At 40.6% G+C, this 16,254-nt stretch overlaps 1 protein-coding gene across 1 annotated transcript in view; it reads left to right on the forward strand.

Annotated features, from left to right (window-relative positions):
- Nucleotides 1–363: 363 nt before the first annotated feature.
- The window catches only part of SPTBN1 (spectrin beta, non-erythrocytic 1), a 103,437-nt gene continuing 87,546 nt past the window's right edge, over nt 364–16,254 (forward strand). Inside the window, exon 1 of the mRNA XM_026074386.1 lies at nt 364–563. Within this exon, the coding sequence (XP_025930171.1) occupies nt 416–563 (148 nt within the window). The 5' untranslated portion in view covers nt 364–415. The remainder of the gene's footprint in view (nt 564–16,254) is intronic.

Raw genomic sequence — 16,254 nt, forward strand, 5'->3', positions numbered from 1 at the left:
CACAGATTTACAAAGCAAGCAGCTTTCAAAAATAAAAATTATGAAAGTATCTTACTGCGCCATTTTGTACATGTTCCACGTTCTTTGTGTGGAGTCAAACATGGTAACTCTGCATATGCGTACGCAGCTAGCTGCTGTCTTAAAATCTCGCTTTTGCCAAGTACTTCATGTTTTAGAGGCCTCAAAGAACATTCAGTTGCTTTCTGAAGAACTTGGTGGTATCTAACTTGTCCTTGGGCTGGTGTCGGGAGTAAAAACCACGGATTTTTTTGAAACCGAAAGTCCTGAGCTTGAATTTTACTACTTTATTGCAATGTATGTGTGTTGTCTAAACCCACCTCATTATTATGTGTTTTCCTTTTACAGAGCTTTTTAAGAAGAATCTGATGCTGAGGGAAGGTTAATAAGACTCAGGATGACGACCACAGTAGCGACAGACTATGACAATATTGAAATCCAACAGCAGTACAGCGATGTCAACAACCGCTGGGACGTCGATGACTGGGACAACGAGAATAGTTCTGCTCGACTGTTCGAACGATCCCGCATCAAGGCCCTCGCTGGTAAGCGCTCGCCTCGTGAGCAGTACTCTGAAGCTGTACATGTGCGATAGTTCGGTCGAGTGTGTCTCTTCAGCGCCTGCGCCTTGTCAGGAAACTAGAGCTGGAATTTTCCTGCGGTCAAGTGCAGCTTGACTGAATATTTTTTACTGAGATTATTCCTTCCATTGACATCGGTGGGATATGAGGGTCACACCTGGCTTTGCAGGATGTGCTCATATATGACATTTTGCAAACGCTTGGCTCTTCAGGTTTGCTATGAAAGATTTTTTTTTGTTTGTGTGTAAACATGGGAAGCCAGAGATTTTGTCCATGTATTTTTGTATTTTTTTAATTAGAAGCCTGTACTGACATTGTGTTTCTTACCTTTTTTGCATATGTGTATGCGAGGGTGAACGAGTGTGTTTAACTCTTGTCCTGCAAAGATATTTTTAGGTAAAAATAACAAAAATATAGGTGTCCTTAGGCTATATTTTTATTTGCTTGTATTAAAATACTAGACCAACTGGTTGTCAAGACAGTGGTATAGAGTAGCTACAGAGATTAACATTTGGCATGAGAGACTCGGAGCTTGCCTGTGGTTGAAGAGTTATTTCAGATGGAGATTTTTGGAAGGTCTGCCCAGGGAAAACTTTCTGGTGACTGGACCACAGCGAAGGGATTTCTCTTGAAATTATCGCACTTCACTGGGGAATATAAGCAAACCTATTTCAAACCAGTTTCCTTTCAAATAAGTAAAAAGCAACCAACTTCCTAAGCACTTACAGTGTAAGTAATTAATGGAATAATTGATTCACTGAGGGTCAAATACAAAATTCTCATTTTAAACCATTGGACCCCACTAATTTGAGTGATGTTGCATGGAAGTAGCTGCAGGTAAGCTCTAGGCTTCCTAGGCCTTCCAGTGCTGGTTAGTCCTAAAATTAGCTGCATAGCATATATTTTAGTCACTGAAGATGCAAGAAAAAATTCTCTAGGCTGTTTTTTTTTTTTTTTTCATTTTTCCATGCCAGTCTTTTTTTTTTTTTTTTTTTTTGCCCTGTCTTCTTTTTTTACCAAAAAAAAAAAAGGGGGGGGGGGAGGGGGGGGGGTGGGAAGTATTTCAGTATACTGGTTTAATTGCACACTGAGTCGGTTGAAGGAGACTTGCTGCAGTTAAAAGGCTGTTTTAAAGAAACTGAAAGTTCTCAAGCAAACAGACCCTAGCTTTGAATTTGAATTCCTGGAAAAGGAGGGGCTGGAAAGCTAGTTTAATCACTGGTACCTGAAATTATTTTGCTAGATTATGCTGTCTGGTAAATGCAGTGTATGTAGCTGAAAGTATAAAATTCCCAGTATTCTCTTGAAGATGCAGATAAATAACCAGTTGTTTGTTTTTTTCCTGAGTCAGTCCTTCATAGAAGGTATTGGTGAAACTCAAGAATTATACACGTAATTCAACACATGGTTCTGTAAATATATCAGGTAGTTTAAAGTGGTCTCTTTATTCACTGTGTAGAAGACGTTCCCACTGCATTTTACAGACGTGTGAATTTGTCGCTTAGTCGTCCTTCAGTCTCACCTGCATGTTGCAGTGATATTGGAGAGCAGCAGTGGCTTTCTGTGGCTGTAGCTGATAGCTGTGTTCTGCTTGTATACCCAAATACACATTTCCTGGTGTGGAAATTCCTAATGGAGAAGATATCAGTAAATATCCCATCTTGCTATTAGCTTTCCAAATAGATTGTTTCAAATGTCACCTTTAGCCAATGATATTTAAATTTTCAGAAGAAAATTTATTGTACAATATATGTTATATAAATATGCCCTTCTCAAATAAGATAAACTTTTATTTATCTAAATAGTCTAAATTCTAAATTACTTGAGTCATACACATCACTTATTAGTCTTGTCAGATATTAACATTTTGGCTGTGTATTCACATTGTTTTGATTAGGTTCCTGTGGCTGACAATGACATTAATTTCCAGATTCAGAAGAAATCAGAAGAATAACAAAATTCTGCTTCAAAATGTCATTGTTTGGATGCAACTTGCCAGTCCTGAAATAGAGGAATGTAGTAGATGGAGGTAGTTGGCATTTAGTAAATAATGCTGAAACTACGAATTTTTCTGAAGAAGCAGAGCTTCTGAAATGCATGCTGTCTTCTGTTGAATTACAGTCTGATCAGCACAGAAATTAAATTTGATTTGGTCTTTTTTTGCTTAAAACATTTGATTATTGCGTATTAAAGGCTGTACATTAACCAAATGTGTTTATGCAGCAAGGAGATTATGTCATGTCCTCTCTGCTCTGAGGTATTGCCCTGCAGAGCAATTTTTATGCATTCTGTAAATGATTTCCTGACTCTCATGGTAGCGTGCCCGCATTCCTGACCTCTGAACGAAATGCCTCAATAGCGTGGGACATAATATAAGTATGGAAAACAGCTCAAAGTATGCCGATCTTTCTTGTAGTAAAAGTTTGGTTACAAGGACAGTTTTAAAAGCAACACTTTATAACATGTTGAAGCATGCTTATTAAATTTACCCTACCGAGACAAAGGTATCGTTGCTTCATTTGTGATTCCGATGAGACCGACTCTGAAGCACCGTGTACCCTTTCTCTGCTTAATGCAGGCCCTGGGAATGCATTAGACGTAGCACACCTTTAAATTGCAGGCGCTGGCCAGGATCAGGTTTGGAGCGGAGCAGCAGGGAAATAAAATAGTTCACACGGGTGGGCAGAGAGCAGATCATATAGCCCTTATTCGGGGGAGTAATGGTATCGACTAATGGAACTTGTCACAGAAAAGGTGTGTTTTAAATCCTTGAAGATTTAAATTTAAAGACCTGTTAAATACAGAAGCTCTCATCACAGTATATATTTGAAATTATAGGTAAAATGCCTGATCTAAAATGGAGCTGTGCTAACTGGGGTCAGGAGGAGCTTGGCTAATACCCGTGATGGTAAATTGGTGTAAAGTTGCTGTAAGAAAAGAAGAATCTTGACTTGGGTCTTTTAAAATTTGATCTTGTCTGAGGAAAATATTGTATTTTGCTCCTGCCCCATTAGCAGTTATAGGTTATATTTTATTTCTTAGGTGTGGAAGTGCTTTTGGTGTAATCTCATTAGCAGGATTCAAGTCCCAGATCCAGCCTTCATTGCAATGTTTGTTCCACTTCTGTGGGAAGCAGAGCTCCCCACCTGAGTAATGAATAATAAACATGAAACTTTTACTTCAAGGAGAAGTAATGCAAGAAAAGTACTTAAATTATTTAGATAGCCTAAAACAAACACCAATTTCAAAGCAAATAATTTTGCTGAAGATTTGATTCAAAGCCATATTTAAACACTTTCCCAGAGTATGATGTATTTATTTTTTTATAAGTGCTACTCATAATTATTTTAATTTATGTTTCATATCTACAGTGCTTCAGTGTTGCTATCGAGAATTTTGTGTGCTATTGAAACTTGGCATAGCACACTGCACTGCTGCCGCATTGCTTGAAATCCTGATCATGATGCAGGGAGAGACAAATGGAAAGAGGTTTATATTGCAAATCAAAGGTTCTAGTTAAAGACTGAGGTGTGATACTGCTGACAGCATTCAACGTATATTTTCTGATGTGCTTCCCGGTAGGTGATCTTTCCTCGCATCTCCCCAGAAAGGCACTTCTAGGCTTTTAACAGCTGGGGAAAGGAACCCTCAACCTAGAATACTGAGCTGAGATAGGAATAATCTCTGTCGTTGTAGTCTTTAAATCAAGACAAGCTCCTTTTCAAATGATGTGCTTTAATTTGGCTGCTCTTCGCAGGATCAGACACCAGGATCGTCGAGTGAAAGCCAGTGGCTGGTGTTGCACACAGAGCTGGACTGGGTGATCATGGGGGCCTGCTCTGGGCTCTGAAATCCATCAATCTGACCACCTGCACCACTGCTTTCTTCTGGGAACTTACTGCACTCTCTCCTTCTGAGCTGGAAGTAGTTGTGCACCACCTGCATGGCCTGAGTTTACTGAGCAATAGTCCTGCCTGGGTGGACCAGCTCCTCCATGGCTGGAGGATCTATGGGAGAGAGGAATCGCTGCAGTTCCCCCACCCCGGGCTCTTCTGAGGCCTGGCCTGCAGTAGTGGCTGCTCTCACTGCCACAAACCCTCTTTGCTTTAAAGAAAACGATTTTGTTAAATATGATTTTTGCTTCCTTTGAATCTTCTTAATTTTGCTATCAGCAAACAGCATTTTTGCCAAACATTTTTCATCATTCTAAGCCTCTATACCTGGACACCTTTGTTGGTAAGCTGAGGTGATAAGAGATGTGATTTTTTTGTTTTGTTTTGTTTTTTTTGTTTGGATTGGTACTTCTTCCATTATCACATGCACATTAAAGTAGCAGTTATATAGTAAACCTTGCCTGGCACTAATGATGGGCATGTCGAGATGGGTGGAGAAATACAAGTCTCTAGTACAGTAGCAACTGGAGGGGAGCAAAGAGCTGTCAGGTAGTTCTGTCCCTCTCCCAGCAGTTCTGTATTTCTGAACAATATTTCATCGGGTTCAGCCATGTCCATACAAAATGAGACCAAAGGATCAGATCCAGTGCCTGCTGAATCAGTGATAATTGCCCAGAGGAGCCACCGTGTTGTTAACTGAGTCATCTCATGTCAGAAAGCATTCATTTTCTTGCTTGCTTCCTATGCTCAAGTTCTCCTAAGTTTGGCTTAGATGAACACCGGCTCTTTCCAGATACCAGCATCTTCTCAGCCCTCCAACTCTCAGGCCAGCCTGTTCGGATTGGCCATCTTCTGACAGTAGCTTTTTTTTTTTCTTCTTCCTGAAGTCCTAGATTAATCATATCTAAAGACTGCCCAGGGATGTCCAGCTTTTTCACTATGTTTTCCTTTGGTGGGAATGACAAGGTAAATCAAAAGACTATCAATATCTTGCAAGGGTTTCAAAATGTACAGACCAGACCAGACTGGTTCTTTATCCATATCTGTAAGTTACTGCATTCAAAAGTAGAACTGCCATAGGCATTTTACACCGTCTGACTAATAGTTATAGATTCAATGTGAATCTTTCTGTTGGTACAGGTATCTTCAGTCCACGTTGTTCAACAAGGTGTGAAGTACCTCCTCTGAAAAGCTTCCGTCATGTATGGGTTCTAGTTTACTGTAATTCAAAGGAAGTTTATTTAATTTACCTTTAAAAAAAAAAAAAAGAAAAGAAAAAGGAAAGGTGGAGAGCAGTAGGCAAGAAATGAGTGCTGTAGTCACAGTTTGATACTCTGTTCTTGAAAGACTCAGAATGGCCCCATATTCCAGCAGGATATTGAAATATTTAAACACTAATGGAGGGGATGGTGGTCAGAATAATCTATGATCAGAATAGACAATATAATGGAGAAGAACTCAGTATTACTCAGGAGGTATTGTACAATAATAGTAGACAAGCACTAATGTCAGCATGGCAACTGAGAACTGAGTATTATTAAAGTGATCTGTACGCAGTGAAAGCCAGAAAGCAAATGGTTGTTTCAGCTTAAAAAAAAAAAAAAAAAAAAAAAAATCACCTGGGAACTCACCTTTCAATCAGAATCCAGATTTGAAGGGATATGCAACCAGATTGGTTATCATTCATGTTGGACTAACTCCCTCTGCAACTGATATGAGAAGAGGGTAACTGATCCCTACTGTGTAAAGTAAGATATCCCACTATAGGAAATCATCTTTCACCTGTCCTTGTTCCCAGTGGCTCTTGAAGGTCTAGTTGGGAGGCCATGTAATTCTACCTGCTCTGTGTAAGTCAAGGGGATATTGTGTTTGTGCAAAATTCTTCATTCACAAATCTTCAAGTATCCGTTGTCATCCATCAAGGACCATTAGCTAACAAGATTTGCTGTGCAGCGCCTTTATGAATGCAGGTCCTACGAAAGCCTTAAGAATCAGTTCAGTTGATCAGCAGAAGGCTTCATGCTCTGCCTGGTGCGTTGTGACATTCAGATGTACCATGCTTGCAGTCTCAGATGCTGTTTTCAGGTAGTACAAGAACTGTCACCTCCAAAACTTTCCATTTTTTCAGTTAGCTAATTCAGTATTAAAAAAAAAAAAAAGTGCTTGGCTAAAGCTACTCATTTTTCTGATCGTTTGTGTTTTGCCCTTTTGTCCTCTGTGTTTACCTGGGTGATTGGATGGTCTGTGACTCAGCTGTCTGGCGTATGAAGGGAAAATACTTTCAAAGTTTATGGAATAACAGAGGCTTATCTTCCTAGCGCAGGACCTACGAAGCTGTGCGTTCCTTTCCCAGCTCCACCTACATGCATAGGTTAGGACACTTGCTTGTGTTGCACATCAGTGTTTATGAACCTTGTAGAGGCCGATTTAGCAACATGGGTAGGGAGGCTGCGTTTATAGTGCTGCTTTCTGTGGTTGTCCATATTGCACAAAGGGAAGCGAGGCTTGTAATTCCTGTTACTAACTTAATTCTCCCAGAAGCAAAAGGGGAAAAACACTGAAATTGTTACTGAGGTTATACTGTTGAAGAATTTTTCTTTTTATTATAGGGGAATGTCCGTCTCTTGACGATTTAAAAAAAAAAAAAAAGCAGAGAAAATTTGCACTGAGAAAGTGATGGGTACCATGTTTGGGGCTAGTTAGCCCTTTTGGCCCTAATACTTGGGCCATTCCTCTTACAGCTCCAGGACAGAAAGTCAACAGCATGAAAACAAGACGAGAAAAGCAAAAAGAAAGGTTCTGCTTGTATTCTTCTTCAGGTCTTGTGCACCTGTTTGTCCCTGCTGTCTGGCATATCTCTTGTAGCAAAGTTCCTACTGTTTCAATCTGATAAACTTAAAAAAGAAGTAAAATCTGCACAGTCAAAATAAAGGTTCAGGTCTCAATTCAATAAAAAAAGAGGGGGGGAAAAAAGCAATGACTTAGAGTTTAACCCCTCTATCAGAACCAAAAGGCTTGTCTTGCCTTTAAAAGACCACACTGAGAATAATCTCTTGCAGTACATTTCACGAATTTCCAGTGCTGAAGATATCATGGACTTTAAAATCAATGCACTAATTTTAATAACAAGAAGTGTTAAGGAAAGGGAATTCTGCAGTATATTGATGCTTGTAAATCACATGGAAGCTTTGGAAGCTTTGGAGGCAAATGGAGGTGAGGTTTGAAGGACGTGTGAGGGATTCACTTGACCCTAAACAGAAACATAAAACCTTTTGGCAGTGAGGCTGCAGATGCATCTTCTCAGCGCTGGTATGGCAGTGCTGGTTACAAGACCATGGTTTTGTTTAGCTGCCAAAGGCCTAATGCAGACCTACGGGGATGAACGGGAAAATGCTTATGTTGAAAAAGCTTGTTTTGCTTAGAGAACTATAAAAGCTATTTCAACAAAAGCTTTTCAGTGTGGACCTGCCCCAGTGCTTTCCTTCTGGGTTTTGCTTCGAGAACAATTTCTCCACTGTATTTTCTAAGCTGCAGTACTTTCCCAGAATCTGTAGGAGGCTGAAGTTAAAAACAGGAGTATCGTTTTGTGTGTAGTGTCATGTAGGCATCAAGGGAGAAAGTGTGGCTGCACAGATGCTGCTGTACTTCTGCATGTCACCTGCAGTGCTGGCTCTGACTGCTGATGAGCACTGTGCTCTTTAACATCAATCAAGAAAAACTTAGCCCATGTGTCACTAGGGAATAACGTGTTTGGTTTTAAATTGCTGGTGGAGAACTGTTTCTAAAGCAAACAGCAAAAAACAGGCGTTAAAAATATTTTGTTCGCAACATGTTTATTTTAAACATCATTAGTGGAGTGATTCAGAAAAAAAAGAAGTGTCACTGTATGCCTATGCTACATAAAATAATTTTCAAGGAAACATGAATGATTCACATTTTTGATGGGACATCATTGAATATAATTTGGCACAGGTCATTTGTACCTTATTGCTATAGTAACACCATGATTTTGGTGTCAGCAATGTATAGCTGTTTCTGAGATTTTGTTCTCTCTCTTTAGGATCAAATGAGTAGTATGCAAATGACATGGAGGTGTGAGTTGGATTCCTTATAATCTGATCAGATATCAGAGCCGTGAGCCTGTGTAGCTTCCTGAATATAAAGCCAAGTTTCTGAAAGCAGTTGGGCAAATATAATTTATCCGGTTTTTGGAATCATACATGCTTGACTGTTTGAAGAGCAGTGTTTATGATTGCATCGTAACTGAGTGATGCCTGAAAGGGACTGCATCCTGGTGAGGGCCCGCGATACAGCACTCATCGCGCAGGACGGACAGGTGGAGCTGGAAGAACAGACTCTGGGCTGCCTTGTCCTGGGAGGGGAGCAGGAAGAGAGCAGCTGCTGGCAGCCGCGCTCTGGAAAGTCTGACGACCGCAGTCATTTTATGTCTCTAATCAAGTTCTTTCAAGACTAGGCAATGTCTAGTTAGAGGGGTTTGCAGGAGAACCCAGCACCTTGTCAGGGAATGCGGCTGCAGTGATTGATTTTTTTGGATTTTCACATTCCTGTGCATTAAGCTCTTGGGCTGGAATAGAGGCACCGTATTTGCTTCTTGCAGTTTCTCGTAGAGTGCTCCAGGTGTCCAACAGCCCTTATTCACCGTGGGCAAACTCGACGCTAGCGCAGAGATTCAGCAGTTTAGTGAAAGCAGGTGCAAGGCAGTTTTTGTAGCCAATGTAGGACATCTGAAAAGGTGCAGAAGTTAAGAAGTGATTGTATAATAAAAAGCCTTCTGTACATAGAGGAAGAGGGTTGAAAACTAATATATGTATGCTGACTGTGTGTGTATGCACACGCGTATCTGCTTTTAGGATATTGCCAGTGAAATTCCCGTGAGGGTAATCCTGGAGGCAGGTAAATCTGCTCTATCATACCTGGGCTTTAGACCCACTGTCACTGCGCTGCCTTTAATGGTGTACTTCCTTACTTGCACTGATTTTAGCTGGGAAGGGAACGATGCCTTAACTCCCGGACTGGCACTGCACAGCTCTCTCCTGTCTGTTTTAGTTTTCGTCATCCCTTCATCACCATGGCGTCAGTGCGGCAAAGACGCTGGGGCTGTGCTTTTGGCTGCCCGCAGCGCTGGGGTGAGCGAGGTGCAGCGTTGGGCATCAGCTGTGGCAGGGACCAGCGAGCCCAGCAAGGAGAGGCTGGGCAGGGTTTGTGAAGGGGAGCGAAACACTCCTGCTGCGCCAGCTGCTCAAAGAAAGGAAAAATGCTCGCTGTAAGGCATCCTCCATGTAGTGCAACACCCTAATGCTCGTGAGGGCTAAGCCAGGCACAATATTCAGCTGAGATAAAGTCATGCAGCAGTGGATGGTTTGGGAGGAGAGCTACCAGGCAGGTTGTAACTTGGTCTTCCTCCAGCGCTTTCAGTGAGACTGTGCTGACTTCCATGGGCTGGGAGTCTGACCCGTGGTGGCCCATCATAGGAAACCTGAAGCCTGGAAAGGCTAAAATATTTTTCTTTGCTGTTGGAATCGGTGTTTTGGGGGATATTTAACACAAGAAAACCATGGGATAACTGGTAAAGACCCCTCATTGAAATAATGAGATTGTTTTTAGGTATTTTGCTGGGTCATGTCTTAATGGAAAAGATTTCTTGTTTATAGAGACTATGTGCCAATAATGGCAATTTAATTTTTTTTTTTTTAATTTATGACTTTCGTCAGGGATAAGTTTGGCTGTGGATGCATCTCAAAATCTAGTCATGAGCCTATAATTCAAAAGAAGTCTGCAAAAAATGCGTGTACAGAAGAGAATGTTCTCGTCTCCTGTCTTTAGTTTCTAACTAGCAATGTTTCTGTATTTATTTTATTTATTCAGCCAAATCTGCAATGTGCCTTGCATTTCTACTTCTATTTGTTGCTTGGATACTGCATGAAAGCACTCCCTGAAGTATAAATAATGTCTAGCAGAGCATACTGCAAGGCGGAATTCAATACAGGATTAAAAATGTTTACTAATTTCTGTTAACCTTGGAGCTTTTCTAATGGGGAAGGTTTAGTGATGAAATCATCTTCTCAGATCAGAGCTTTGATTCTTATCTTCAGGTAATATCCTGGGGAGATATAGGCAAAAAAAATAGGAGCAGGAATGAGGATGAGGCAAGTACAGAAGATGATGAAAATCTACTTCCAAGATCCACTTTTTTAGTTTCTAGCATTCTTCCTAACAATCCTGGATGCTTTTAATGAGCAATCTGAACCCCCCCCCCCCCAATCGCTGCTGCTACATAGAGGGAGGTGAATGTCTTTTAGCTGTAATAAAGATTGAAGGAGGGTCAGAGAGTTCATGAGGAACCAGGAGTTGGAAAAGTATTGTAAAAATCTTGGCGGCTGTATCTTGGGGTAAAAATCTTTGAGTGGAAGTTGTGTTTGTGCGGTGACTTTTTCGGTGTTGTTTTTGTTTTGCCTTCTTTAAATGTTGTTAAGCCTTGAAAACGGATGTGTGTCAGACATGGACATGCACTTGTATGTATATGTGCGTGCGTGTGTGTATATATGTGTGTGTGTATACATATGGATATAAATGAAAGGTGTGGTTTACTGTGGAATAATAACTTCATGAGTTTACAGGCAATTAGCACTTGTCAATCAATCATTAAGTTCTTTTTGCAGAGATGGGCAATTCCCAAATAACAGATGGGGAAATTTTGTGGGTAAGATTGGAGGGGAGAAGGTTTTAGAAAATAAGGAGGTGTTTCTTTTTCGTCAGCTTTAAAAATGAGGTTTTCAGCTCATGGTTCTGCATCTAGGATTAAAAGAAAAAATCTTCCAACAAAATTTTTCTCCAATACTTTTCTTCTCCTTCCTCTTCAGTTCATTTTGAATTAACTACAGGATCAGCACAAGTCTGTACCTAGGTTTTTCTGGTACTTTGTTGCTTAGGTATAAGAGGGCCTAAAATTCTTAAGGGAGCCCAATTAATTTCCAAGGTTTCCAGTTTATAGGCTCAAGCTCCTCCAGTTAGGGAACTGTCAGAATGGGAAGGTACCTTTTTATTCCTTTCCCCTGAACTGATCATATGTGAACATGGAATTAGGGTGTATAATGCAAACAAATGCATGCACTTCTTATGCTTTCTGTTCTATATATAGGCAGCAGGGAAAATGGTAGAAATAAATACTCTGGCTTATGTAGATTTATAAAGATCAGTATGTTCTGCTTACTGTTTTCACCCAATTTCCATTTTGTTCAGGAGTACTAGGAGATTGACTTTTCAGGCCTGAGACAGTCATTATGGTGTAGCAACAGTGCATCTTTCCCTGTTTTCATGGTCAAACTCTGAAAAAAAGAAAACAGTGGAAAAGGAAGGAAAAGAAAAATGGGAGGAAATCTCTCTCCCACTATCTCTCCCTCTCCCTCTCTCTCCTACATAGAAACATAGATGCAATTCAGATAAGAGGGGAGGGAGAGGCAATAAAAAGAATTCCAGCTTTTAAAAAAAAAGCAGATTCAAACTCGTAAAATGAAATTTCTGGGGGAAAATCAGAAAGTTGTTTTCATGCCAGATTTTTACAGAAAGTATGTTAGGTGCATACCTGTGTAACAGGCTTAATTTTAATAGAACTTTTTACGGGTTACTCATCTAAGTTAGCAAACCAGTGCTGCTGATCTCCTGGGCCACGAACGAAGCCTCTGTGAATGTAGTTGATAGAGTTCTTCAGGGATGGCCTTCCTACTTTTATGGGTTAACAGGGTATGGAAAGCAATACAATTCCGAAGAACCCAATGGGATTGGAATGCAAACCATTATAAACCATGATTTTTTCCAAACACGAGTGCTTCATGCAGCTTTTCTGGCATGCGTTCCACTGTTGCAGTTAGCAAGGACATGCTGTTACAAAAGTAATGTCAACTTTCCTGCTAATCTGGGAGTTGTGTAAACTGTGCACATTGAAACCTGAAACCAGGTGGAACTGACCCAGTTTCGGTAGCAAGCTGATATTCTGGCCGGATTTGTCAGAAGTTCCCCAAAGGTTTAGTGCTGCTCAGACCCTGGACTTCATAATCTAGAGGTTGGTTTTAAGCCCAAAAGGCAGTTTGTGTCTCAGGCTCATCATGGAGCTGTTGGGATGCCAGCCTGGACACAGTGGAAGAAAAACACATTTACAGGTCCTTCTGTAATGAAAAAATGAAAATTCTGTAATGAAAGTCCTTCTGTAATGAAAATCCCATTGTGTTTCAGTCTGCCCCTTTCCCTGAGTTTTGACTTGGTGGGATCTCCCAAGCCCATCCGAGTCACAGAATATGCCTGCAAGGGACCTGGAGGACCACGTCACCCGTTGTCCTAAAAGACACACAGGTGTCTGTTCTCAGAGCACGAGGCACTGCATCCCATGAAGATGCACATGTATCTCAAAGTGAGATTGATGACCAGCCGTTTATATTTTACATTTTTGGTTGTCTATTTTTTTTCCACCTATAATTGTTTCTTAAAAATGATTTGTGGACCTTTTTAATTCCAGCCCTATATTACTGTTTGCTAGAATTATCTAAAAATGACACTGGCAAATATTGAGGACATTGTAAAGGAAGCTAGTTGGTTGAAATGGACACAGCTGCCCTTTTAGTCTTTTCATATGGGGCTCTCGAGGACCATGAGTGTCCCAGTAATCTGGCTCCAGGAACTGTCACCTTGAAAGTAAAATGCCTTGACACTTGCCACTGCTCTGAAATCCCCTTTAAACAGAAAAATTGAAATGCCTTTCTGAAATTGAAATGTTACTTATGAGAAAAGATCTCTTGTATGTTTGTATTTATTTTGGCCTCTTCTGAGACAGTTGCTAAGCATTGTAAGAATTGGTGAGCTCATAAAATGAAAGGTTCTATTCCCACTAATATCTGCAGAAGAAAAGACGTAATTAAGTTGGCACACTAATTTCTGCTTAGTGTGTGGGCTGCTTCTTTCCATGTTCCAACACCTTGGATGTAAACTGGAGGGAAAACAGCTTACTCTTCAGGATTAAGGTTATGCAAATTGTTAAACATGAAATACAGTTATTTTTGTCATATGTTCCAGAGCAGTCCACAGCGAAGCATTCTTCCTTACTGTAAGTACTGCGTACATAGGGATAGATTCTGTCCTTGTCGCGTAGACTGGAGTATTACCAGAAGTCAGTGAAGATGAACATGACTGAGGTTTCAGTTCTTACTGTTGCACTGAGGGGGGATGTGGAAGCACTTTACCCTCTTTCAGGAGATGAGCAAATATTATGTGATTTGTGTGGCATCTTAGATTAATAAATCATCCTTTTTATCTTGTAATTTTTTTCTAGTTAGTCACCAATGAGAGAATTTACAAGAGCAAATAGGAGTAAAAAGGAAAGACAGGGGTGATGATTAACCAGATCTGTAACTGTTGTAAACTCTGGCGTGCATTCTGCTTCCCATTAGGAAGATAATTGTCTTTCAYGGAGTTGTAAAATTACGCCTTTGTTTCAGAGCACAATGGTACAATGCATGCATTTATTTTATGGTACCCAGGAAATATTTTGTGTTATTGACTCCTTGGCTTTTAATGTATGTGTTAAATGAATGCATTTTAAGGGTGGGCCTGTTTTGGACATTGTGTCCACCACACAGATTATCTTCATTGTTTACCCACCACGACCAACCAGTGTTGGTCGACTTTACTGGTGAAAGATAGTGTAGTGTGATGGATGTATGAGGTCGTCAGGGAATTTTTAGCTATTTCAAAAACAAAAAGGCTGTGTGAGTAATACTAATCCTGCATACTTACAAGTTATTTTCTTCAAAAGAGGTATGAATTGGACCCATAGCTTTGAAATTTCTTAGAATTTTTTTTATGTCTATACTTTTTGTGAGAAAATGCGAAGACTTTCTTAAGTCGTTTCTTTTGGCTGAGAAAAGTGATAGTTTGTTCACACTCAGAAACATTGATAATCAGGGTTTTGGATAGCAATTTTGTTAGACTTGATATTAATTTTTTTTTCCATAGAGTTGCTTTGTGGTAGAAGCCCCTTCACTTCAGTAGCAATTTTTGTAAACCATGTAAGGACAGATCCTGGGACAGATCCTGTTCTGTTCTGGGTAAGCACCTGCCTCCAGATGTTACTTCTGCATTCATATTATTACTGTAATCAACCTCTTGTTCTCCTTGAGGCTTTGCAAAGCTCTAATCATGTCAACTAAATCACACTTTGCATTACTGCATGTATTTATGGTTAAGTGGATAATCATTTGCGTTTTTATTTAATAACTCTTAATGTGTACGCAAATAATGCAAGCCATCATTACCAGTCAAGTACTATGAGGAGGTGCAATCCAAAGCATACGAGCAAAACTTATTTCAGAGCTATGGGAGAAAAGCAGGAACATAATTTAGGAAGAAAAAAAAAATCCCTGCTACACTAAAACTTACCATGTGATTTGCCCCTTGTTTTTCTCCAACTTGTAATCAGTGACAAATTCCAACATGGCCCATTTCAAGGTGGATCAATTTGGTAAGTTAAATTTGGACCTGTGCTTAAAAGTTAACTACAGCCATTAAAGCATTAATTCTCCTCCATAACATATAATCTAATTAGTCTTGTCAAAGGCTTATTCAGTTAAAGAGAAACAGAGAAAATGAGTGAAGACCAGATACAAAAAAAAGGCTTTGTGTGTGTGCGTGTGAGAATCTTACGATCAATTGGATGCGTTGCTACCTAACAGCAATAAGCAGGTATCAGGCTGACTAATTTTGGAGTCAATAGCGCATGCGTGTATTAGGGTTGACATTACTCAGGTAAAAATGGGAACTGGCAGCGTGCCCGTTTTTAAGAAATCTTGCTACATATCGTGTAGAGCGTCAGAAATACAGACAGATCCCGCTTTGCTTTGCTCTTCTGACTGAATTAGCAGCGAGCTGTTAAGTGGAGCCTTCACAACTCACAAAGCGTAAATAATGCTCTGGCAGATGAGTCAGCAGCACCAGGTGATCAGCGCTGTCCCAAGGAGCTGATACGATCATTAAGAAAATCTGTCACATCTGTCGCTTGGGGACCTGTTGTTCAGCCTGGGTGGCAGCTGAAACGAGGGCACAATTTCATAACGAATGCTGCTGAGTTCTCCATAAAGTGTTAGTGCGTTGTGTCTCCGTGTTTCAAAACTTAACAAGATAAAAACTCGGTTCAAACACAAATTCTTCCTCTTCCCTTTAGCGTTCCCCCTATTTGCTGTGCAGCCTGCGCTGCTCCATACCTGCTCCAGTTTGCTCTCCTTTCGGGGGCGTGATTAGTGCTACTGGACAGGCCAGAATGGGGCCCCACCGTCGTACCTGGAAGCTAGTTTGTGCCAAAGTAGGGATCCCTGTCTCTGATCCAACATGCCCGAAGTCTGTAATCGAGTGCATGAAGTACGACAAGCTTTGCGGTTGTGAGGCACCGCAGAACGCAGTGCGCTGGAGGGTGTTGTGCAGGCCAGGAGAAATCAGGTTCCCTCTGCACACTTTGTCTGCAAAACAGTTACTGTGAGAGGCTTCTAGCAAAACAAAAAAAACCCCAACAAAACAATATTTAGTTTTCCAAGAAAATTGTGACCCCCTTTCCCGATTCACAGTGCCAGGTCAGTAGGAATAGTTCAGCACCCAAGAGCTTTGCATTTGCRTAACAGCTGCTACCATCAGGATAAATACAGACCACGAGGCCTCTTCACAGGGAAAGATGTCTTCCCTCTGCAATATCGGAGATGTTACCA

This window comes from Apteryx rowi, unplaced genomic scaffold (genome assembly GCF_003343035.1).
Source record: "Apteryx rowi isolate R43461 unplaced genomic scaffold, aptRow1 scaffold_387, whole genome shotgun sequence".
NCBI classification, from domain to species: Eukaryota; Metazoa; Chordata; class Aves; order Apterygiformes; family Apterygidae; genus Apteryx; species Apteryx rowi.